General features: G+C 39.2%; 2 protein-coding genes across 6 annotated transcripts in view; both read right to left on the reverse strand.

Annotated features, from left to right (window-relative positions):
- Positions 1-3,447: 3,447 nt before the first annotated feature.
- Positions 3,448-18,372, reverse strand: zmp:0000000760 (collagen alpha-1(IX) chain). Its single transcript, XM_041050085.1, has 26 exons — positions 18,294-18,372; positions 17,138-17,261; positions 15,788-16,181; positions 15,600-15,677; positions 15,414-15,509; positions 15,167-15,220; positions 12,248-12,301; positions 12,100-12,153; positions 11,968-12,021; positions 11,746-11,799; positions 11,605-11,658; positions 11,395-11,448; positions 10,975-11,028; positions 10,808-10,852; positions 10,657-10,710; positions 10,517-10,570; positions 10,367-10,420; positions 10,152-10,223; positions 10,031-10,066; positions 8,286-8,330; positions 8,162-8,194; positions 7,106-7,252; positions 6,438-6,614; positions 5,571-5,661; positions 4,225-4,302; positions 3,448-3,925 (listed from the first exon to the last, which is right to left on the reverse strand). The coding sequence occupies exons 1-26, from the start codon at positions 18,370-18,372 to the stop codon at positions 3,723-3,725; spliced, it is 2,292 nt and encodes a 763-aa protein (XP_040906019.1). The 3' UTR covers positions 3,448-3,722.
- A 1,297-nt stretch (positions 18,373-19,669) lies between these two features.
- The window catches only part of dst (dystonin), a 99,943-nt gene continuing 93,752 nt past the window's right edge, over positions 19,670-25,860 (reverse strand). For 2 of the 5 annotated variants that reach the window (XM_041049412.1, XM_041049413.1), the window contains 6 exons: positions 24,776-24,893; positions 23,851-23,964; positions 22,495-22,685; positions 22,140-22,250; positions 21,427-21,553; positions 19,670-21,017 (listed from right to left, as the gene is read on the reverse strand). In XM_041049412.1, the coding sequence (XP_040905346.1) occupies positions 20,761-21,017; positions 21,427-21,553; positions 22,140-22,250; positions 22,495-22,685; positions 23,851-23,964; positions 24,776-24,893 (918 nt within the window). In that variant the 3' untranslated portion in view covers positions 19,670-20,760. The remainder of the gene's footprint in view (positions 21,018-21,426; positions 21,554-22,139; positions 22,251-22,494; positions 22,686-23,850; positions 23,965-24,775; positions 24,894-25,860) is intronic. The other 3 variants (XM_041049411.1, XM_041049415.1, XM_041049414.1) reach the window with 2 other exon arrangements.

Below are 25,860 nucleotides of genomic sequence, written 5' to 3' on the forward strand. Positions count from 1 at the left end.
TCTCCACCACTGCTCGTTTCATCCCCCGCATGCAAACAAAACTCATCAAACATCAAACATCCCTGCGATGAAACATAAATTTCATGTGACAGCTGGTGCTAAAGATGTTATCAGATGTGATCTTATGCTCAGACTGAGCTGCAGTGGTTTCCCCGATGACGGCCTGGTTGACCCTGAGCCTCAGCACACTCTGGTGGAATACACAGGCAAATACTAAGTTGGTGTTTGGAGCCTGGGAGTGGCCAACCTGCTGGTGAGACTAGACTTTCCAATGCTGAGTAATCATGAGTCTCAATAGACTGGTCTCTGGTTTGTAACCAATAGGAGGTGCACACCCGGGGCAGAAAATCTGTGTTTTCCTACAAGAAGCCACTTCAGAGGCCTGCACGTCGATCAATATACAGTAACTGAACTGTGGTCATATCTGGAAATGTGACGCTGATTGCATTTAACGGTGATCTTATCAATACCAAGTGGATGAATACATAATTGTTAATAAATAATTGATAAATTATCTTTGACTGAATTATGCCTATGTCAAGAGAACACAACAGACTGTTTTAATTGTCATACATTAAACTGTGTCAAAAAGAAAAGCAGCAAATCTGATGTCATTAAAATAAATCATTACAATCAAGTAAATTAAACTATCTTGTAACCAGGTAACATCTGTTTGTAACTCGCTAATTAGTCATAGCTGACTGATAACTGTGTGGAAGCAGGTGAAATCATTTGTCTAGATAAATTATGCAATTCAAAGATATAAAAGAAAATGCGCTGCTTAGAACAACATGACAGCTATAACAAGAGACCATCTTGCAATCAGACGAACCATGATGCCAGTCAACATGTTGACGGTCCAGCCCATGAGTACTCCGCAGTCACTACCACAGTATTACATGAGTACTCAGTATTCATGGGTCAGACCACGCCCATCTTCAAACTCAGCCTTCATTTTGATCTCAACTACCATCCACAGACAGACAGACAAATAAGTAAAGTCAGCTAAAGAGCTTTAAATGTTGACAGCAAATCCACTTAACTGGTGACTACGAATTTCTTTTTGATAACAAATTTGCCTTTAGGCAGTCATATGGGAAAAAGACAGATCAAAGACGCTCTGAAATCAGTTAAAAGCCTCTTTTCCATTTGGCTATTCATAACTGCAAGTTAATAACTGCTCCCACGATATGACTCTACAGCCTCAGACAAGATGAATGAAGGACTTTTAACAGATTTTAACAAAACTCAACCCCACAGAAAAAAATCCAGTCTCCTGTCCTTGAGGGTGAAATAAGTTTGAAGTCTGTTAATAAGCTAAAAGAATCAAATGCTTTAAATAAATATGCAGTGGGCTGGCATACATGATAAAACTGCCATACAAATAACGAGGAGGCAAATTGACCATAGAAAAGTTTGTCATCTGCCCACCCAGCAGCATGTCAGTCTGCCAGTATGTTAAAATTGTGTGAATGTGGTAAAAAAAGTCAATATAGTTAATGAAATCTAGTTAGTTAAAGAAACGCAAGAACACTTTTGGATCATTACTTGCATCAACTAAAGTTTACAGTGTCTGGCAGTTGCTCTGAAACATTTTAAATAACTGCCTGAGGACAACATAAAACCTCTCTGTCTAAGAACCTCTGATTCTGTGCCATCACTTTGAAGCGATGTAGGACTGGGTTGTTTTAATCAGCTCACATGCATTAAGCCATATTTATCATGATCACTTCTATGGTTTGCCACAGAGATAAATAGTGAGCATGTCTGAAGCAAGTGGTTGAGCCCAGGGAGAAACTTTGAGAGGATTATTGGTAATAGTTTCCATGACAGATGTGGCTATAGCATCCTTTGATGGAACAAAACAGAGCAGCATGGCACACATGATGCTGCAAAGGGGTGGCGGATGACGGTTTGCAGTCAATGGGCTTCTCAGAGGAAATAAATGCGAGCCAGGAAAGACACTGAGAGGAGCCACACGCAGAGCTCCCAGTGTATTTCTCGCTTTAAAAGCGTTTCTCCCTCAGATTTGAGCTGCGGAAAACACTCCATTATTTTTTTTTTCTCAACTCATTATGTCCTTTCAATTCTAAAGAATGGCTGGAGCCTTTCCCAGCAAACGTAGATGACAAAGCAGGGAAATGCCCCCAGACAGGGAGTCCGCCCATGGCACAGCTCATACAGAATAGCACATACAGAATAGACAGGCGTGGCACCTCATACCCTCAAGCTATTCAGAGTCTCCATTCCCCTTGACCTGCAGTTTTTCAGCTGAAACATCCACACAGGCCATGTGGGAAACAATGCTGTTTGTGCCAGTCTCATCACTATAACAACTCCTGCAAAAAACAGTAAGCCCAAGTCAGAGGTCATTAGTTTTCCCGTTGACAGCTAAACTCATTTATAATCACTGTAGTCCAATGAAACATAATTACCAGAAATCCTTATAGATAGGATGTCCAAACATTGCACTTGGGGTGGTATGCGGAAAATTCTTGTTTCTGTGAAATAAAAATACTTAAAGGTACATTCCCTGATTCTATTACAGCACACCATCGCACTCCCAGTCTCAAAATCCAGGGATCTGCGGCCAGTATTGGGTGTTATAAAAGATTCAGTATTATTTTCTAATTTCCTGTTGGCTCACCCCACAAGTGAATGGCAGGAAAATAAGCACTGATACAGTTCTTCTACACTTGTTATTGAATTTTATTGTACTGAAAGGATTCAAATCTGTTCACACGCGGCGTCATCTTGTCTTTTGGGGTCTTTGTGGCACGCAGCAAAATGAATTCAGCTTTTACAACCCTTCCACAATATTATATTATAAATGGGAAAAAGTCTTTTGGTGCAAGTATGCATCATTTGACACTACATTACAGAATGTGACTGCTGCACTGCAATTGGCTCATAGCCCAGAAACAGGATGTATTGCTGTCTGTTTTATTCTACTCCTGGCGGGCAGCTAAGTTATCAAGTTTTCAATCAATCCTACGTTTAGGGGATTTATGAATGACATTATTCTCTAAACACAACAATATCTGAATTGTGTAACACCCAAGTTATGACAGAATTCCTAATTAAAATAAATTTATAGTGCTTGTAATAAAATACTTGAGTATATATATGAGAAATATATATATCTAAAAAAAAGACAGCTTTGAGCTGCTCTCTAATAATCTGTTAATGGTTTTAAATGGTTTTAAAAAGTTTGTCTTATGTTTTCCAATCAAAATGTGGTGCATAAACTCTCTATACACATTTTATATAGAATATTATGTAAATTCTATTATGTTCTTCTGTTCTTCAAACATTACTGCTTTTTTTTCCTTGCTGCGTTTGCACTAATAATGATACTGACTCTCTAATTCCATGCCAGATATACCGTAACTGTGATCATGAACCTAAATCAGGCCTGCACACAATAGTCTAAAAAATATATCATTTTTGGATTTTTATTATAAAGAATAGGTGTTTAAAAACAACTCAGACTGAGGTCAGTTAAAATAAAACTATCAAATGAAGATGGTCTTTTTATACAAATAGATTTTATCACTCTCCTTCAAATCACACAGGTGTTCGTCTTTGTTCCCAGTAGTTCAGGTTTCAGTTGCATATTTACATGAAAATTTCTATTTATTTAAACAAACACATATTAACAACAATCTATCATGTTTTCCTCCTTTGAGCTCAATAATTCAATTCACTGTCACTTTGTTCCTCTATGGGCGATTCCTCAGCCTCCGCGGTGCTGGCTGAGGTGTCCCACTGGTGGTGTTGAACTGAGGACACCCAGAAGCAACACAGACACCTGGGGGGCCTCTGAGACCCGGGTGGCCCCTGAGTCCAGGTCGGCCTACATGTCCCCTCTCACCCTGTTTCCCTGGCTGGCCATTGAAGGCTCTACCAGGACGTCCACGCTGACCTGCAATCGAGGCAGAAATGTTGCTTAAGCTTCAGACTACCCAGTCTCCTCAGTCAGATGAGTAAGACCAAGGTTTCACAGATTCCAAGAACAGAGCACTAACAGAGAAAAATCATTTCGTTTTTGGCAAGTAACACACTGCCTTTACAGTAACACCCCCTCCCCTTCCTGGGATTTGAAGCCCAGACTCAGCTGAATATAGTTTGTAAAATGTTGCACAGGCCCAGATATGGACATCGACTAATGCCTCATTTTAAACAAACCATCAAACAACATTAAATTCTGGATGATAAAATTACCCTGTGGTCCCTGATCTCCAGTGTAGCCAGGTAGGCCATAACCCTTGGCTCCTTTATCACCTTGTTCTCCTCTGTCACCTGGAAACCAGACACACACACACACACACAACACACACACTTTTTCTCTTAGCAGAAATGACAGCAGACAGGCTGAAATGCTATTCCCTCAGGAGTACGCTCTACTCAAGAACATGCCGTTCATGTTGATTAAAGACCATATGTGTTATTGAGATCATTGTTAAATAAATGTTTAAAACACCTTGTAAATATTCTTCAATTTCATTGGCTTGGCACGGAAATGGAGCATGAGCGTGACATCATGTTCAGGCCACTGACCATAAATTAGAGCCGAGAATATACATGTTAGTCTCTGAGTTTTACAGCGCTGCTGTACAGCATTTGATTCAGCTGTTTCATACAGTGTGGTCCACGAACACAGGTGGTCACACATGTTCTTTCCACTGGTGCAAAGTATCTTCATTACATATTCATATTTTTACTTCACTTTATTTCAGAGGGAAATATTGTACTTTCATTTGTATCAAGATTTTTTATATAAAACATGATGAGCTTATATGATATGAGGTTGAAGATTAAATTACCCAACAGTGTATAAAGAAATTAAAATGCAGGTTAATGTAAAAATTATATATGTAAATTATAAAAATGTAGGATAACATCACACATTGAATAGGGCCATTCTGCACAACATTTACTTTTACTTTTTATGAGTTTTGAAAATAATACTTATGTACTTCTACTTTTATATTGTACTTCAATGAAGCTAGGAGACCTGTGGAGACAGATTTCAAGTTTGACGCAGCAAAGGTAAACTTATGCTGACTGTTAGTCCACTAATGGGTCCAGCTTCAAAAGTCCAGGAAACTACACTTCCCATAATTCAGCATGATAAGATCTTTTGTGAGACTCTCAATGTCTGGCAAATGCCCACATCTTTGAAACTCCATGCCACAGTGAGTAAGTACATAAAGTGATCACAACATGTTCCCCAGTAAATAAAATTTTTAGGTAGACAGAAACAAGATCCCAAATGAATGATAATGTTGCTCCACGTCTGCTGGATGTGTTAACGAGCAACAGTTTGCCAACACGTTTGCCCAGTCAATTTTAAAAGGTGATAATATGTGATATATGATGTGTTTATAGCTTGTCATCCTGCCCCTAAGTGGCCAAATAAATTAGTTAATGCAGGTTCAAGTGAAGGATCTGAATTCTTTTTCCACCACTGGTTCTCTCTTTCTAAAACAAGCTCTGGTGAACAGTTTGTAATAGTTTGTAATTAATCATATTCATAAATATGATCTGTCAGGTTTTGTTTTCCACACCTGTTTCTCCCTGTCGGCCTGGTTCTCCAGCTTCTCCGTAGAATCCCTGTTGGCCCACTTCTCCATCAGCACCATCATTACCAGAGTCACCCTGACAACATCATCAATAGGAAAAATACACCATTAATCTTTTGTGTGTTTTCAGTATAAACCTTGCAATATTTTTTTCTTTTTCTGTTCAAGTTGTGAATTAAGGTTCCATTCACCTCTGACAAACTCTGTAACAAAAAAAAAAAAAAAAAAAAAAAAAAAAAGCCTGAAAAGATTTTTCTGGGTGATCATTCAATACTATGTTGCACAGAAATGGTACATCACTATTCTTGGTTTGGCTTTAAATGCCACAACATGAGGCTCACTGGCCATAATCTAATATAGTGGAATATTTTTATATAGTAATGACTTCAAGAGCATTTATCAGCCTGAGAGTCATTGTGATTAAAGAAGTTGTGGAACATGAATTGGTTCTACACTGTATAATAATGTGGAAAAGCCTTTCCAATCCAAGGATAGCCTTGATACTCTCCAAAAACTATTCAACACAGACCAAGTGTCTAGTCTGTGACTCCTTATTTGTCCTCATAGAGACGTGGAAAATCGTAATGTTTTCATTCCAAGCTTTTCTGCCAAATACTTCAGCTCTTTTAGTCCAGTCCAGACCCTTGCAATGTGTTTGCATTTTACTCAGCCAGGGAGACAAAAGTGAACAATGTATGGAGAATGTGTTGAGCTCTGGCAGCTAAAGGTCTGCAGGAGGTAAGAGGATACATAAAGTAATGATTTTATTAAAAAAAAACAAAACAGCCCTTAGAGTGTTGATGTGGGCTGATTTTAAACAATGAAAAGTGTAAAAAAAAAAAGAAAACTCACAGGGGGTCCAGGGGGTCCCTTCTGTCCGGGGGGACCAGGGGCACCCATGGGCACATCTCCATAAAGAGGACAAACTGCAGCACACGTCCTCTTCACTGAGTTGGCAAAGGTGGACATCTGCTCCAGTACCACTTTCTGACAAACCTCAATCACGTGTTGAGCAGGGAGGGTCGGGCCCTGTGTGACAAATCATTACCACATCCATCACTGGAGGCGACCCAACTGTGGGACATGTAATATGGAACATTACAGGACAGAGCACGCTGAAGCAGTGGCTGCCTCTCAGAGGAAATGCAGTGAACAAATGAAGCCAACAATATTTGCTGAGGCTCATTATGGATTTATAGCCACACTAAATGAAACCCTTACTGTGAGTCACTACTAACTACAGGCTAATGAGAAACTGTTTAAATGTGTTTTTGACACTAAAGTTGTTACCAAACACAGTGTGTGTGCCAGTCAGTGTAACCACTGGTGCAAATGATTATTCTGCTGTTTCTGTGCCATCATTCACAGATAGATGAAGTTAAAGCCAAACAGACTGAGAGCAGTGTTTTTCATCACGATTACATGAAGTACTAGTCTATACTGTAGCGCTGTAAAGTTTTCCATATCAGCCCAAAAAAAAAACAAAAAAAAAAAAACAAAGAGGCTTGGAATTTACTTACTGGTGGGCCTGGAGGCCCCTGAAAGCCATCTGGTCCTCCTTCACCTCGAACCCCCTTGACTCCAACGGGACCTGAACGTCCAGGTGGGCCTGCTGGGCCGCGCTTCCCCCTTCCCCCCTGGGGACCCTGCTCCCCCCTGTCTCCAACCTACAGAACACGTTAACAATATGAGCAGGACTGGATTCAAGACACAGCCAGTGCATCCATCAGAGTACAATGAGAAATCAGTTGTGCATGGACACAGATTTCATGGAAAAACAACAACAGCTTGAGATTAATATGAATAGTAACAAATAAACACTGTAACTAACAGGTTAATGTAGACTCTCAAGCAAACTAGCAAGCAGCAGAAACAGCAAAGCATGCAAGTAAATTTTTAAAATGTGAACGTAATAAAATGAAAAACTAAAATGTGTGAATATACAAAATCTGCAATGGAAGTATAATATCTGAAGGTAGAGACAGGCTGGAAATGTTCATGTAAAACAAAAATCCAAACTGGTAGAGAACACTTGGGAAAAGATTCACTTGCAATTGTCTTCTCAATTGTGGGTGTTTCTATCACATCTACAGATGCCTAAAATATGTTTGGAATGATAGCTGATGGATTGATATCAGATTTTTCAGATTATTCAGTTTGCAAAGAAAGACTGGGATGAATGTAGCATTTTCTGACCAATAAAGTATTGACGGTCTGGAAGGAATATCATAGAAACAGGAAACACAAACTTGCATGACTGCTCTCTTCAGAGACCCAACTCATCACAGCCAGCAGGTTATGATTTATCTTTTAATAAAATCAGTTGTTGGACTGATTGTGAGCAGTGGTATGATGGTAGTTGTATCTGTCCTTGATACATAACTGCCATTAAAAGTATTTTTAAACTGTCTGTCAAATCAGTTGAGCAATACCTACAGGCTAGTCTTTCAGTGAAGTAAACAAGGAGTACCGAGATTTTTTTGAGTGGTAGTATGTGTTATTATCACTCTTGGTGACACCATCTTTACATGAAAAAACAAAGTGTTATGTTTGTCAATTACAGAATCACAGCTCACCTTTCCTTCTGGGCCCTTGACTCCTTTTTGGCCCTTAAAAAGGAAGAACAAATTCATGTTAAGAAAAAAAACATGACGAGGATATAAGAGACAAACAAAGATGATGAAATATTTAAGGCAGTACCTGTGCACCTTTACCTCCTTGGATTCCGTGGATTCCTGTGTCACCCTGCACAGGGCAAATGAAAAATGAACAGTGTTGAGAAACTTGCAAATATTTGCTGTATCAGTATTTCATAGGTGATCTGTTCTATGAATATACAGAGTTTTCCTTCACTGGTGAACTAGAACACCTAACAAATGAAGGCAGCCATGCTTACAGTAATTTTAGAGATTTTTACCAACGTCTGGTATGCAGCATGTCCCTTCTTTATTAGTGATTTGCATTATACCTCTGCACAGAGGATTTCCCCTGCATTTTTGTGTATGCACATGACAATACCACCAGAAGTTGTGAAAGGTGGACATTTTCAAATCCTAAACATAGGGGCTTTAAAATTGTTAGTAGTCAGTGTACCACATATTGAGTTTATTGGTATCTTCACTGTTTAATAAACAGATTGAAGTGCTATATATTTGATGTTTGATTCGATTTGTTTATTCATTTTTAAGAAATGGATTATCCAACAAAATCTACATTTTGATGCTTTGTTCATCTAGTGAGTTTGGCTCAGTGTTGGAATCGATTGCAATCATCATTAATCCAGGCTGATTACAAACTGATCCCTCCATACAAATTAAGTCTGAATACTTGGAGTAATACTTTAATACCACTTTTACTCCAAGGGCTCATGTTCAACCAGTGTTTCCCAGTGTGGATCTGTTACACCAAATCTGTTGATGAGCGGTATCAGTCAAATCATTTGGTGTAGTTGGGTCACACTCTTGTCCACTCTGTGTTCAGCAAATTAAACACTTCTCTTGCATTAACTCTATTCTACTCTATCATCTGGTTCATTTATAATCACATGCACAATTCCAAACCCTAATCTCCTTTTGGGTCGTCCACACAGGTCACTGGACATTGGGACCACCCAAAGGGTATGAGAATCAGGGATGGAGCAAATATTTCAGTATCTATACATGAAACACAGTTTCTTATCCGTACTTCTTCAACTTTTTTTTCCCAACCAAGTCTATATTAAATATCTCAGACTCTTTGATAATGTGGAATATTTATGTGTCAACAACCAAATGTAAACATTTCTGATTGCACCACATCTTTAGAATGATTTGACTTTTATTTATTTTTAGAATTAACATTAACCATTATTTCATTTTAAAACAGACCAGTGCCAGATTTCTACTCCAAATTGATGGGTTTTTTTTTTTTTTTTTTGTTTGTTTAGTTTTTGGGGGTTTTTTTGCTATGAGATTTGTTTGTTCTACAGCATACCACAAAAACATAAACAGCTGAAAAGAGGTTTCTGCAGGAGAATCTGCCTCTTTAATCATAAAGAGTTCTGTGCACACCAGTAACTGGTCCGGAGGGGGAGTTCAGCACGGGCTGTGACCTCCTGTCCAGATGGGGAGAATAGGACAGATTGAGCCAACATGCCCCGAAGGGCAGTCTCTGAACTCTGAACTGTTTATTGTGCCTCTTTGTGCTGGTTTATTATGAGTTTGATAAGCTCATTAAAAAGGCTGACTAGTATCTCATTTGACCTTTAATAGTTACCGAAAAATAAAGTTCCAAAAGTCTAGTGATAAAACCTGGTTTCCAGAAGAGAACCCATCTGCAAATCCTAAATTTTAAGTGGCTCACTGACCCAGTAAATTATCCTTGAATAGCTAAAGTAATTGTGCCATTAAATAATAATTTTGCTTTCATTTTATATCTGTAATGGGTAACGGATGAGGATGTATTACCTTGGGCCCAGGTTTTCCAGGCACACCCACGTGTCCCTGTGAAGAGATGACATGGTTTAATGGCTTGAAGAAAATGAACTAGTGTTTGGAATAGTTTAGAAAATTCATCTGGAGCACTTACAGTAGGTCCAGGTGGGCCGATAAATCCAGGTCTTCCTGGCTTCCCTGCAGAACCCTTGTAACCTCTTGGTCCCTTGAGAATAAAACATTTATAAAACCGACCTAAGGGAATGCTTTATTCTTTGTCATTTTCCTTTAAGATGGCAAACTACTTTACGTTCAAAATGCATTATGTGCTTGTCTTCAGTGACTGAAATGCCTGAAAAAGTGTCTTACAGTTCGGCCTTGGGGACCCATTTCTCCTGCTGGCCCCAGGGTGCCTTTCTCCCCCTGTAAAATACACAAATGGCAATGAATTAATCTGCCAAAGACAACTCATTTTTACATTTATTTACAAAACCAAACGAGTCACGATCAGTGAGTTACCTTTGTTCCACTTTGTCCAAGTTTTCCACTAAGACCTTGTGGTCCTTGATAAGCCTGTGAGAAACAGATGGCACTTATAATAATAGTGCACTGCTTCCAAAATTCAACATGAAGGTGTCATTATAAGCAGATTATTATACCTCTATTCCTGGATCGCCATCTCTGCCAGGTAGACCCGGATCTCCAATAATACCCTAGGGAGACGCTATCATTATTATAGAAGAGACAAGTAATTTTGGGAGTGTAAGTGAGTACTCAGCTGAGGCGCTGGGTGTGTCGGCAGTGAATTACCTTCTGCCCTATTGTGCCAGCTCTGCCCACAGGTCCTTGGATCCCCTAGTTTTCAGACAAAAAAACGTAGCCACCAAAATTCAAAATGAAGCATTTTGAAATCTTGTTTGTAAATCAAACAAAATCAGAAGGGACATATATTTTCCATGTCATTGTCTTATACATACAGGCTTCCCCTTCTCTCCAGGAGCTCCCCTCTCTCCAGGATCTCCCACAATGCCCTGTCAAATAATCATTTGAAGCAACAGAAGTTCAGATTTTACATTATATGCAACACATTTGATTCAGTTGGCAACATATATAATAGAGTAGGTTATCGTTGCCGTTGAGGCCCTTCTTTCAGTGACTCATCAGCTCATGTTGATATAGTTCAGGCCCTCAGATCTCAGCCAAAATCCAGCCACATGAACTAACATTGTTTATGGAGACGGCACAAAAGCCAAAAACAAAGCTGTATTCCAGTGTTTTACCACATTAAAAAAGATTTACAGGCTCTCCACGCTCACATGAGGGGATTTGAAGGTAGGAGACACAGAATTAAGAAAGTTATTATGGATTATGGAACAGGGAATCCCAGGACAACCCACCTGCTTTCCTTTGGTCCCAGGACGCCCCTTTGCACCAGAAGTCCCTTTTTCTCCCTAAAAAGAAAAGCAGGATGGAGATAATTCACAATATCGATATATATATATATATATATATATATATATATATATATATATATATATATATATATATATATATATATATATATATTAAAGGAAAAAAAAGACAGAGAAAGGAGGAAATCTGAATACCTTAATTCCTTGAAACCCGGGAATCCCTTCATATCCTCTTTCACCTTTAGAGCCCTTCAAGGAGGCCAAAATGTTAGTAATACAGTAATTACATAATCACTTGCAAAACGGCTTACCGCTGAGTCTGAAAGGTTAACTTACGACTTCTCCTGGTTTCCCAGTCTCTCCAATGTCTCCAGGTGGCCCACGAACCCCCTGTAATTACAGTCAAAATGTCAACATTAAACCCCCTGAGTTATCTATGAAACTGTAAAACTTCAACAACATACTGCACAGAAACCCAATGAAAAGTCTGTAACTTAATTAACTGGCTGCCTAATTAAACAGGTCTAATTAAAACCATAACCCAGCAGAGATGTTTACCTTGAAGCCTGCTGCCCCTTTTAATCCTTTCAGCCCCTTAGGACCTCTGTCTCCCTGTAAATACAGCATCTCATTAAAGCACATTTGCAACATTTCAGAGTAAAAATGACAAATCTGAGCGTGATAAATTACCACTTGGCCCCTGAGTCCTCTCATTCCTTTCTCGCCTTTGATTCCTTTTTCACCCTGAGGACGTGTGTATAAAGTTTCATTAATGTGTTTGAGAACAAGCCAGACCAAAGTGTAAGCCCTGACAAGAGCATATAAAGGCTGATCTTACCTTTGGGCCTGTCTCGCCAATGTTGCCGTAGTCTCCTGTGTTTCCCCTGATCCCCTGCAAAATACGTCAGACTTAATCACAAGCAAGACTTAAGCTTAAGCTATTTGTTAGCGAATTGACCAACTTCTGAAATGGAGCATAAAATGTGAATGTTATAGGGACTGTTTCCACTGAGAGAAATTCACTAATGACGTCTGAGAGATTAAGCTTTGGATGCATCAGACAGAGAAACTGCTAAGGCATGACAGCATTTTCTCCTTAAATGAACACCCAGAAAGCAGCTGTTTATTTTTCTGCAGTCAGTGTGGTAAATATAAAGCTCAGGCCATCAGAGCATAGCTTTGCTTAGGTTTGCACAAAGACAGGAAATTGGGGAACAGCTCACCTGGCTCTGTCCAAAGATATTTGTGTCCACCTAACCGCACCTCTGAAGCGCACTAACTAACATGTTACATCATTTGTTTGAGCTGCACAAAAACTGCAGAACAACATTACCAAAGGAATATATGAAGGGGGACGACAAGACTGCAGCAAGTCAGTGCCCCTGAGCCAGCAAAAGTCCAGCACATAATCTGTGTAAAACTTAAATTCTGGTCTTTGCACTTCAGTTTTTGTACACAGTAAACAAATGAGATGTAACGTGTTGATTCATGAACTTTAGGGCTGTAGCCTCACTTCACTTTATTGACCATACCATCAGAGCTGGAAGAATTTGTTTTCACCTCTAGGCCATATGGAAAAAAACTCGGCACCACGCTGGCACTACAGTATCTCACATTACATATTAAATGATAATTATAATATTCCTAGGTGGACAAAAAGAGCTGCACTTACTTTTTTAGAAAGGGCCAGGCTAACTGTTTCACTTTATTTCTAGTCTTTGTGCTAAGCTAACAAGTTGCTGGCTGTAGATTCATATTTGACAGACAAACACAAAAGTGGTATCAATTCTCATCTAACTCACAGACTGGAACCAGGGAAATAGCTATCTTAAAGAGCAACACTAACGGACACAGATTTCATTTGTTTAAACTGTACAAAACAAACGTGTGAAAAAGACAGTGTAAGCTCAGTGGGGGTTGGTGAGCCAAGCCAGCTGTTTTCCCATGTCTCCAGTCTTTATGCTAACTTAACCATCTCCTGTAGTTTCATTTTTACAGAGACAATTACTGGCTCTCTCAGCAAGAACTGTCTCACAATTTTTTTCCATCGCAAGCCATTGTATGACAAAATGACTATAATTAAGTTCAAAATGTGAATATGCTATTACTTTCAGACACACTCACATTAGTCACATAAGCGGAAAATATACTCTCTCGCCTTGTCAGCAGGATTTTGGAAACATTAGTCATTAATACAACAAAATGGACCAGTATTGTTTGCACAGATGCTGACTTCCTCGGTAGTAGAGGGACAAGTGTTTTCCAGTTGGCTGTGTTTCACTGAGTCAACAAACAGATTAAACTGGGCCAGGATGCCTTTGTGTTGTCAGTTTATTTGACCATCTCACTTAACACTGTTTTTGAGCAGAGTCAGCTGTGCGGACGCTAACCTCAGAGATGGCCGACAGTGCGGCGAGAGGCATGACCGTGAACTTTACAACGCTGCTATGGCGGGTATAGCCCTGAAGAGAAAAGGACCACCCACCACCTGAGATGGACAGTTCATATATCTGTGCCAGGAAATGCCCTCCTTGGATGCCAGCAGGGGAGGAGATAAACATGTTGGGGCTCTGTGATTCACAAGCTGGCAGGAAGCCAAAAATCTAACAAGTTACACAAGACAGATGTTTATTCCCAGATGAGCTACAGCTGCAGATCAGGACGTGATTATGTAGCATGTACTGTAGCTCTGGAAATGTGCTCTGAATATATGTCGCTCTACAGGCGTACATTTGTGTGTGCTCAGGGATTGGGGGAATTTCCTTAAGTGCAAAGGAGCATGTTAAATACCAAACCATCGTACATGTATGAAAAACATCTTCCCGCTTCAAATACGTGTTCTCTGGACTGTTTGGAGAAGACTCTAAGATCTGAGATCCAACATAACAGTAACCGCTAAGCATCAAAGAGATTAACAAGTCATAAATTTAAAGTGGAAATAATCACGTCTGCGGCTCCCTGAAGGATACAAATGTGAGTGTATTTGTTCATTCACTGATCCGTGTGTAACTGGCTCCTGCAGCAGAATACTGTGTTCATTATTATTTTCTCAAACCTTTTCTTTTTCTCACAATTTGGTCATCCTGTGGGGCATTAATTAGCCTTATCCACAAAAATAAAAACGTTTAAGAAACAAAACATCTGACAAATTTCACACAATACTAATGCCACTCATTACCAGACACTTGGAGGGTATGGTTATGGCTCAACTGCCTGGTTTTCCTGTGTGTGTGGGATTCATTACATTTGGCTCAGCTTCTTCCAAATGGAAAAGCAAAGCTATTACAAATCCTGTGATCTTTAGCCAGTTTGAGTTAAATCCTATATTCTAAACGAGCAGGTCCTGTGTTTTAAGATGCAAATGGCTATTTCAGAACTGCAAAAACAAATTTATTATCACATCCGTATTGCTTCGTGTTTATCTTGGCCTCGTCCCTAAATCTTTTGCAAAGCGGACGTGAGTTTTCAAAATATGAAAGGAGCCCCTGTGTTTACTATTGCTAAGCGCTTCTGTTTCCAGATCTGTTTCCATCCTGTCGTGTCTCAGATGTACTTCTACTGCCATTTTCCACAGCTTCACTGCTGTCTCACAAATGAAAGTTTTACAATGTCACAATTCAGTTTAACTCTTTATTGCCCATCAAGAGAAAGACGATGCTGCTCATGCTAAGAATAAACCATGTAAACACACGAGAACACGCATCCAGTGTGACATGAGGTTTGATATTTGCACGACTGAGAATGCACATTTATTTACCCAGTTTCCTTGTCTTCCTGAGTCTCCGGCTTCCCCTGGAAGACCTATGTGACCCTGCAGAGGAATAAAAAATATGTCAGCACAGACTCAACTTGTACTATCAATGTGTTCCACCAGCTTTCACTGTATATATATATATATATATATATATATATATATATATATATATATATATATATATATATATATATATATATATATATATATATATATATATATATGTATATATGTATATATATACGTTCACCTTTGGCCCTGGAGGTCCCTGAATGCCTGGTTGTCCATGCATACATTTGCATGGCGCTCTTCCAGCCGTCAGACCAATCTCTGCATACCCTCCACACTGCCATGGACAGACAAAGAGATCGATTTGAAATTCCACACATATCTGTAACAGAGGAAGTGAAGCAATGTTGAATCATATGTGACTCACCACACTGGAGAGCTCACAACAGCCCTCTGAATAAGCCTGCTCTGGGTCACAGGACACCTCCATCTGCTGGAGGTCCACCTGGAAAGAGAAAGGAGATAATATGAAAGTTGTTAAAGTTGTAATCCAAGTCAAGGGAAGCTGAAATATAACTTTATACATATATATAAAAATCCAAATTGTCAACATACAGCGACAGAACGATCTCCTGCAGCACGCTTGACAATGGAGGTGTACCCTAGGCGGATGACAGGCCTTGACTCATCAATGGACTCCACACTGACCTCTTCACAGTCTATCAGCAGCTTCACCTGCCTGCCCTTCACACTCAGTGCCAACTTGTGCCACTCTCCATCAAACAGTTTTTCCACTCCATGGAAAGTCCTCAGCATCTGGCTCCCATGGGGGCCAGTGTAGAAGAAGTCCAAAGAGCGCGTGTCACCCTGGAAACGCAGGCCCACTTGCTCTCGTCCTTCAGGGTCGCTGACCTGCCACAAGTTCCAGGATTTCTTGGCAGTGTCCTTGGTCACTTTGAACGTCGCAATGACAGAGTAGTCGGAGGGAAGTCCATCTGGATACACATCACTGTGGCACAAGAGTGGGGTTTAGAGAGCTGGATAACATCATACAGAGGCTGCTTTCTTCACAAAGTAACAATTAAGGGCTTTTGTGGGAACATAAGGGTTTTATTTTAGAAGAATGTGCATAAGTTGAAACAGAGAGACTTTAACTTCATGCTTAAATTCCACATTAGCATATGAGTTGGGGCGAGAGTTTGAATATCCCCATTTCTTTGTAACTTTTTGTGAAAATGCTCTATTTAGGAGATGACCATTCTACATTTATTTAATATGATCAAAGCACTAAAAGCACTAAACCTTGCATTCATTGTGAAGCAAAGAGAGTCAAATCACTGTATGTTTGAGAAACCTAACGTATTAAGATAAGGAAATATATTTATGCTATTGAAGCGTTATTGCTATTTTCCAATTGTGAATAATTATAGATTTACTTTCAAGATATGTACCTTGTGCATGTGGACGTGCTATTAAAGCCAACAGATAAGGGCCTAATAAAGTGCAACTTAACACTCCCTAAAAACTTAGTTTTTGCTGAACTCCAGGGCTTCAACTTCTCACCTCGCTGCAGTGATGTACAGTGATGTACATGTCACAGGACCCTGTGACATCATAGCTGGGTGGGGTTACAGGTGCAACACTGCTTTTCAACCTGGTGTTAAGTTACCCTTTAAAGAGTAACTTAGCACCAGGCTTGAAAGTTTCAAGTCTATTTCACCACATGCTGCACCACTGATGAGTGTGTTTGGGTGTGTACAGTAGTGTACTTAATTGCACCTGTAACTGTACCAAACAGTGATGTCACTGTGTACTGACACACCATGGAGTACACTTCTACATCACTGTAGCCAAGTGAGAGGTTAAAGCACTAGAAGTCATCAAAAAAAAGTTTTTCAGTTACTCTTTAATCATTTTCCAGCTCTCTTGAGCTATTAACTAGACTCACGGAGTCTGGCACTGTACCTCATGGTCTTGCGTAGATGGATGGAGGGATTGACGCGGTAGGCCACCGCCTCAGGTTGAGAGCCATCCACCCTCCTCACTCCTCTCGACTCAGGCACACGAAACTCCTCCAGGAGATCAAAACCTCACAGCACAAACACTGAGCTTAGTTTGGCACCATACTGTTTCAGCATCAGAGGTGCTGGACTACTTTTAAATCTGATGTCAGTGCTTATATCACTGATTTTGTAAATAGTTGCATTACTCATTGTCATTAATAGTGCCATCTCTTCACAGGTACAATGAGGTCATTTATTAAACCCATTAACATGAAGTGCCTGTATATTTACTTTTATTAGTAGAACTGGCTACTGATTTCTATACACTGGACGATCTGCACTGCAGTTTGAATGAGATCAGCTCTGGTGTGTCCCATGAGGGTAAAATGTCTGGATGAAAGCTGGTGAAAGATTCTGAAACAGACATATGATACCTGCTACTGCAGCATGTTAACAAATTGTTCCTTTGATTTTAGGTAAAGTGTGCAGAGATTTTTTTTTTTCTCTCAAATCACTTACTGTCATGACAGAAAACTGCATACATATACAGTACTATTTCTACTGACAGACAGCTTTATCTGTGGGCACGACACCACAGGTAGAAAAAAAACATTGTGTTAACTGGTTTATTTATGGTAACAGGGAGACTCTGTTTCAGGGCTTCAAAGGTTCATGCACACAGCTTAACCCCAGCATGACCCTCTCACCTCTGTGTGTCTACATAGGCAGTGAGAGCAGGAAATACGATACTGGGTCGCCTGCTGTGGAGACAAATAATGGACTATGAACTGACAAACACTGACACCTACTGGTCATGGTGCTGTAGTACAGGTTAAAGATGGTAAAAGATAAAATATATATGTGATTGTTGTAAAAGATATAATAAAAATTGTATAATAAATTTACTTAACCAGGAAACTGCTGACTGAGATTAGAAATCTCTTAAACAGGAGTGTTTTTGCAGAGATAGCAGCAGCACATTTAACATTTAATTTAACCTTTGGGCAACTGTACAGAACCAGCATATTTTATGTGTTACAATCCAGTGTTAGTTTTATTTCTATGTAGCAGGAAATGTGCTGTAGTCCCCAATTAAGTATGAAAAAATGCAAACTTACTTGGCAACTTTTGACATTGGGCCAATTCCAAGAAGACAAAGAGTGCGGCAAACACCAGCATATCTTTGCAGGCTGGCATTCTCAGATTTTGGAAGTCAGGGGCTACAAATGCCTGCAGTACAGAATTTAAATTAATTAGCAATTAAATAAATCAGAATCATTGATATATGTGTATACAATATATATTCAGTTGTACAGTTCACTTAAATATGTTTCAAAACTGTGCATTTCTACTGTTTGCATAAATGTTAAAGAGTTATAAAGAATAAGGGAAAGGGGAAAATGAAACAACAGAATTTAAAAAATAAAATCAAAGATCAAATCAAAGCCAGGGAAAATTTCCTTGTTACTACTTTTGAATATCAAATATCTTAATTTCTTTGATGCAACACAACTACTAAGGTGTTATTAACCCACTATGTGCTAAGATTATCAAAACCTACAACCAACCTACAAAAGCAATATCTAAAGCTGTATCCTCTGAATAGTTTTGTCCATGTAAACATTCTCAAGTTTTACCAAATAAGAGGACACAATTCCAGTAATCTGCATTGCCCTGTTCAATTAGCAACTTGGCATCATAGACAACACTAGATTATATCATTTGCCACTACCTTAGAACATTATAAAAATAAAGAAAATTACTCACATATTCTTGAAAAAGATGGTCCCAGGGCTCCTGTAGATGGATCTTTTCCAGTTCCTAGTGTGAAGATATATCCCCTCTCTAAAGTGCCATCCCTGGGCCAGTGTTTGAGCTCAACAGGAGGACCATTCAAACTAGAAGCTCTGGGTCTCAGAGGATCCTGGCCCCTGAGCTCCACTCCACCTTTGGTCCCCAGGGGATCTGTCTCTTCTCATAGGCCAGTTACACCTACAGTCACTAGAATATAACACAGTCCAGTAAATGGTGTCATCGTACGAAGGGAATGTAGGTTAACTTATCAGGGGCTTGATGTAGGTTAAAGCCGTTAAAAGGACAAAATAACAATAATGTTGAAGAATCAGACTATACTTTAAGTCAGTGTAGCTGTCAAAAAAACATTTTGCGTTTTTACTGTGCAGACCTTCTGAAGGTCCGTTTTACACATCCAGTGGTATTTATTAAAAAAAAAAAAACTTGTGGGGACTACTGAAGAAACTTGCTTTAAAAAACAGTCACACTGTTTTAATGTATGTTCATTCTAGACTGTGTTTTACCATCTACAGAGTCTCACTGAGAGGAAGATGTAGTATGTCACAGCTAAACACAAGATGCTCTGTAAACATTCCACCCAGAGTAAACCACACCTTCACAACCTAAACCACCACACTGGATCTCACTACTGGGCTACAGAGAAATGGAGAGAGTAGATAAGGGCTTCAAAATATGGAAATTTAAAAAAAAAGTGTCTTTGTGTGTTGTAGTTCAGAAAGCGAGCTTTGCTAATTTTGCTAACCTGGTTTTGTAAGAGATGAAAGCTAATGACCAATTACCCAGTAACTGTTTTCCACTTTCTTAAAACGTGTTTGAAGCACTGTGGAGCGAGACTGTACTTAAGCTAACTGCTAACATCAGCATGCTAACCTGTTCACAGTAACAATGCTAACATCCTGATGTTTAGCAAATGTTTACCACATTCACAGTCGCAGTCAGCAAGTGGTGGTTCTCACCAGTTCCTGGTGGCTTTCTGCAAGCAGGTTTATTACAAAGTAATGTTACAGTAACAATTTCAGCTCTACCGAAATTAACCATACACTGACATGGATGCACACGAGAATGTCTACATGGAGTGGCACCTCGTCAAGGTCAATGCGCACACTGCTGTGAAGTGGTCAAACAAATCAGGGACTGCAGCTGCTGACAAACAAACAGGACTTGAAAGCTTCATGATTACGAGGTTTCTGCTACTTGTCTTAAATAGTGTTTTTCAAAGGTTTCTGCAGTGCTTATGGGGGTTTATTGTAGTATATTGCATTGCCCTTTAAATGCATGTTGGCAGTATATCATAGCACTTAAATAGATAATTACAATGCCTCAAATGGTACTATAATGCACCATCTACTCCAAACATCAGCATACATAAATTACAGTACATTCAGTAACTCAGCACTATCCTGTGTGTTGCCCTTCATTAGTGTGTAGAAATGTTAGTTAACCGTACCATCGTAGTCATTCGCAGGTTTTCTAGTGTTCATCAAACCTCTACAGGTTTTGCATCAATAAAATAAAATAAAATACAATAAAAACAATTTGACATGTTTTCACATAAAATAAAATACATTAAAAACAAATACACAAGGCCATTAACATTCCATTCTCACATAAAATTAAATCATATTGCCTCTCAACAGAATATTTTACATCTTCGCAACAATTTAAATAACACTCAACACATTTGCAGTCTTTTAAGTTAGATATCTCCAGTGTCCATTATGTGTTTAGGGTGCAACTAGCTCCTGGGTTGTTTATTTTCAAGGCCACTGACTATCGCTTGGATCCCTTGGCCAGTTTGCTTGTGGGAGTGGTTCTTCGTTGAGGAGTGGGGATCTTGGAGGGTTTTCCTCCACGTTGGCGGGAAGCAGAGCGCGGTGTCGCTCTAGTAGACTCACCAACTGTCTCAGACACATCTGAGCACACAGACTGGATGTCTGAGATGTCGAAGTCAGAGGCGTCACTACCCCTGCGACTGCTCCCTCTGCTTCCGGCTTTACTTCCAGGTCGGCTGGAATTTTTTCTTGACTCTAGAAGCATTAAATCAAGAACAATAATTAATAGCTACTAAGAATGGGCCCAGAAGTAGGAGCCACCATCGGTACGCTGCCATATTAGTGACAAGCATCATTCAACCTGCAACAAGTTTTTGGCCTTGTGGGGAAGAAGCTGTGAACACAACACGGACATATTATCACCTTTTATGTTAGATATGGCAACCTTGTGATCAAATACTTCATATTTACACATCCAGACATGGAGCGTGAAGCAGTGTGATATGGACTTGCTTTCAACCTAACAGCACTTTTTTAAATGTAAACATATAAAAAGGGTTTTATATGTTTGTTCTTCTACAGCAGCTAAATTGTTCCCATTCCTTTAATTCTCTTTGATTCACACACTTTGAAGGAGCGGCAGTTGAAGTTGCTCTCTACTCACCACCTATTGTCTGTGTTCGAGCTTTCAGTACAGCAGCGCTTATCAAGGTTCCCTCCTCACCAGACTGGAATCCTTTGCCTGACAAGTACCCAGGAAGGCGTAATTTGCTGCCTTGGACTGGTGTACCCTGCAAAATACAGAACTTTAATTACTTTCATTCATAATGAATTGCAATAGATTGTGTAGTATAAGGGCAGTGTTTTAGAAAATGGTTCTTATCAACAAAAGAAAGTAACAAGTTGTACCAAAAAAACACTATAAATATTAAGTTTTAAATTTTATGGAAAATCCTTGTAAATTGCGTATTTCTGCAACAACTTGGGCATTTCTTTTAGAAGCAGTTAGTATCTGAATGATATGTTAATCCTGTAGTGTTAATAAATCATTAAACAATCATACATGCACAGATTTAATATAAAGTTGCTCATAATATAGTGGCATTAAAATGAGGCAGATATTTTTGTCAGGCAAGAATTAAATATCCAGCCCATTAGAGATCAAAGCCATTAATGTTTACAGACCCAACTGAAATCTCTTACAAATTCAGCTTAAGCTCTATGTAAGTCCAATCACTGTAATCAAAAATATTGTATATATGAGGCTAACTTTACATGTCGTCTCTGTTTACATATTGTCTCTGTTTTAATTAATATGCAGTAGATTTCAGTTGAGTCATATATCTGAAGCTTTCCACATCTTTTATGTGACTATACCTCTGAGGATGAACCTTGGCTCCCAAAGGAGTCTGATGATTTAAGAGGAGTGGAGGGTTTGCTGTTTGTAAGCCAGGGCTTATCATAATTGCGGGTTATGTGTTGGGGAGTCTGGGGAACAACGGCAAATCAAAAAACACAGACATGGATTCACAAATCAAAAACTACAAGAAAAGCTAGATGGAAGAAACACAAAAATAAAAAATAAAAATAAACAGGAAAGTGATCAAATAATGCAAAACAAATAAAGTAAGGAAGATAAACGAGAGTCAAATCATAGTCGGGGGTGATCAATCTACAGTGTGACGCACCACTATAGAACAACTGGCTCTCACAGCAGGATAGAACGTCTCACCTTGGGTGTACTGGTCACTGCTGGGTTTGCTGGGACCGGACAGCTCTGACTGGAGGTGGATCTGTTGGGAGAAGCCCCTCTGGACGACGGCCGAGATCTCCGGCCTCGGTAGCGGAAGCTTGCCATCACCTGAGTGGTGCCTTCTGGAAGGATGAACTTCTCTCGCAGCTCCACGTTGGTCCTACCTTTAGCTACAAAATCACACTCCAAATGAGCCATATTGCATAAATGCGACTATGATTATTTTTTATTAGTATTCTTGTGTTGATGATGATGTGAGTTAACACTTTATTTTCCCTAATAATTTCCCAATAATTTCCTAAGAAGTTTCCTAGAGACAAGTATGCAATTTGGTCCTGATTTTAGGTAAAACAGAAATTTCCTTCAAAGAACTAAAATTAAATATTAAATATTTAATTATTGGGAATATGTTAGGAAAATACAGATCCTGTAAAATAAAGTGTTACCATGATGTGACAGTTGGCTTAAAAAAAAGGCAGAAAATTATAAATTAATTAAAATAAAAAGTTTGCATAAAAATACTGAATAAAACAATGAAAACACAAGACTCATGCAGTTTCACATCTCATCCACACTGTCGAACAGACGTCCAATTACTCTGCTACAACAGTGGTGGAAGAAACTTGTGGTTTCCTAACCAGCAATACGCTTGGACTGCTAATCAAATGGTGAAAGAATTAAAACAAATCAAAGTGTGTCTAAACACTCCAACACCACAACTGCCCAAATCAGAAGAATTACAAAACCAAGAAAACATAAACTACACAGAATAAACCAAACAGACTTCGCACCAGTTGTGTTAAAAACTGACTGACATGCAGTTTTAATCAATAAGCCACACTTGTCAAACAAAGTCAATGCAATAAATGCTGTTTCAGTTTTGTTGTGTGTGTTTTGTAGAGACAACGTAATCCTTTTAGACAGTTTTATTTTCATATTTTTATATCGTCAGCAAAGCATCTCTTGAACCTTTTGCACGGTTTTTAAATGCTTGTTTGTTTGATTGTCAAGCAAACCCGAAAACTGCAAAAGAAGCCCTGCTCAGAACTGCTCGCGGCATGCTGGGGCAGAAAAAAAAAAAAAAAAAAAGAACCATTTTGGTGAATCAAGTCCCCCAAAACGTGCCTTAGAGAAAGTGACAGCTGGTGATGTGACTCATACAAACAACTGCATGCATGAGAACCAGTCTGAAGATGAATGACAGCTGGTTGTGAGTGGAGCTGGTTCACAGTATGAGGATGCCATTCATTCATGACGAGCTCTCACACACAGTTACGGTAGTACACACCAGGGCCAACACAAGCAGCACACACTCGGATGTGCAGACACACATACCACTTGTGGGTTCATGGAGCAAGGAGAGAAAGTGTGAGATTTGCCAACCTATAGGAGACTGAGTAATTGAAGAGTTTGATTCCGAGCGCAACATTTTGCTCCCGTGGTGATGAACTAGAAGAAATGATAATCATGTTCAGCAGGAGGAAGGTTTCGCAGGAAAAAAAAAAAGAAATTGATAATTAATACAGAAGAAAGGAGAAACAAGCACATGAAGGTTTTGTACTAGGCCTGATCACAGATAAGATGTTTTCCTACTGATACACATATGTCAGTGGCAGATTGCTCATCAGTACTTGAACCCTGCACCATAACTGTTTTTTTTTTTACTGTATCTGTTATATTTTCAGAGCTAGGAAGGCGTTGTATTAAGATAGCTAAGACAGGAGAATTTCAAGAAGAAAGTAAATAACCACTGACACAATTCCATATATATAGCATAAATCTGTCTGACCGATGATTGGACTCTTAACCTCTCCAAAGCCTTTGATGGATCTGGAAGTGAGAAAATACTAATCCTGTTACAGTCAGTTATTCTGAACTAATGTAGTAAGTAATCAAGCACTCTAATAACATTTCACGTCATTCTGGTGAAAAGAATATCACTATTTCTAACTGAATTTTTTTAATTCTCTAACCTCTGTAATAATAATCATCTTTAATGTGAATAGCTATCCATACAGCGGTAGTGCACAGAAATGTTTTTGTAAATCAAAAATTGGACAAAATCAGATTGATGGAGACCTAAGATTCTTAAAGAAATAAAAAAATGGATTAATGACCGAGATAACCAGTTCAATTTATACTCTCTTAAAGGCCAAACCATTTCACCGCACACTAACAAAGGAAACATAAACGAATACAGAAGACAGTGTTTTCAGACAGGACCTCATTGTGACTTCTTGCGGTGAACTTTTGAACTCACCTCGACAGGGGTCGTTCTTCACCAGGAACTCATCCAGAGCCATCCAGCCTCCTCCCACCCGCACCATCACGGTGCTACGTAAAATACGCACCAAGCGAAGCTGCTGAGAGTCTCCAAACTACGGTGGGGGAGGGAAAACAGAGAGGGGATGTGAGAAAACACTGACCTGTGTATGAGAACTCTCTCACTGATGGCTATAAACTGCGCAACACTGGAAACCAGAGTGGTGTGGAGAATCAGATTTATTCAATTAATTTAATTTATCATTATGTTGTGTGGAATTAAATAGCTTTTATTGAGATTATTTATTTCATATGTCCTCTTCTGATTTCCTTTCCATGCTGCGCAGGTTTACACAAACTGGATTTTAACACAACATCAATTTTCAGTTTTCATTCTCAAAGACACAAATTACACAAAAAGGTCAATCCAACTGGTTTCTTCTATCAGAGTGGGCTGGTGTGTGTTATTCAAATTTATCATTCCAAACTTCCTAAACTATGTGTGTTCATTAACACTAAACTAGAAGAATTTTTTTTCTCATAACTAATATCCTCAAATATGTACAATAATTTGATGTTGAGCAAAATCTCACAACAATATGCAGAAAAAATGTCTTGTGGTTACTTGGAAACAGTGCCTTCAGCACAAAGTTTTTATGAAGTTTAGTAGACTTATAATTTAAATGATTTTTGCTTATTTGTAGTTTCAGGATGTAGTGGCTGACTTTATTCCGACAGTGTCTGGCTTCAGTTTGCTGCCGTCACTGCAGGTTGAGCTGTGAAAAAAAAACATCAACTGAAGGCGCATTATTTTACCACCAGGAGGCACTAGTGTATAATAATTTGCCTTCATCTTTCCAACCACACATACCAAACATAGGTACACTGAGCATGTTATGGATGCGAATGGCTCAAGCTTTATGAGGTGATCAGGGACAGAAGTCAGCCAGTTGGATATGACCATGAGCATTAGCACAAAAACACAGTTCACACAATCACAGCCGCATGCTTTCTGTCAAAAACAATTTCACGTCATGATCAAATGGACAAACAGCAATCTCCTGCAATCTGGCACTTTGTTGC

The sequence above is a fragment of the Toxotes jaculatrix genome, chromosome 11 (assembly GCF_017976425.1).
Source record: "Toxotes jaculatrix isolate fToxJac2 chromosome 11, fToxJac2.pri, whole genome shotgun sequence".
Taxonomy (NCBI): domain Eukaryota; kingdom Metazoa; phylum Chordata; class Actinopteri; family Toxotidae; genus Toxotes; species Toxotes jaculatrix.

Coding starts and splice junctions, on each gene's coding strand:
- zmp:0000000760 (XM_041050085.1), bottom strand. CDS start 18,372: ATGCCAGCCTGCAAAGATATGCTGGTGTTTGCCGCACTCTTTGTCTTC. Junction 12,022..12,099: donor GAGGACTCAGGGGCCAAGTG/GTAATTTATCAC, acceptor CTGTATTTACAG/GGAGACAGAGGTCCTAAGGG. Junction 3,926..4,224: donor TGGAGATCAGGGACCACAGG/GTAATTTTATCA, acceptor CCTCGATTGCAG/GTCAGCGTGGACGTCCTGGT.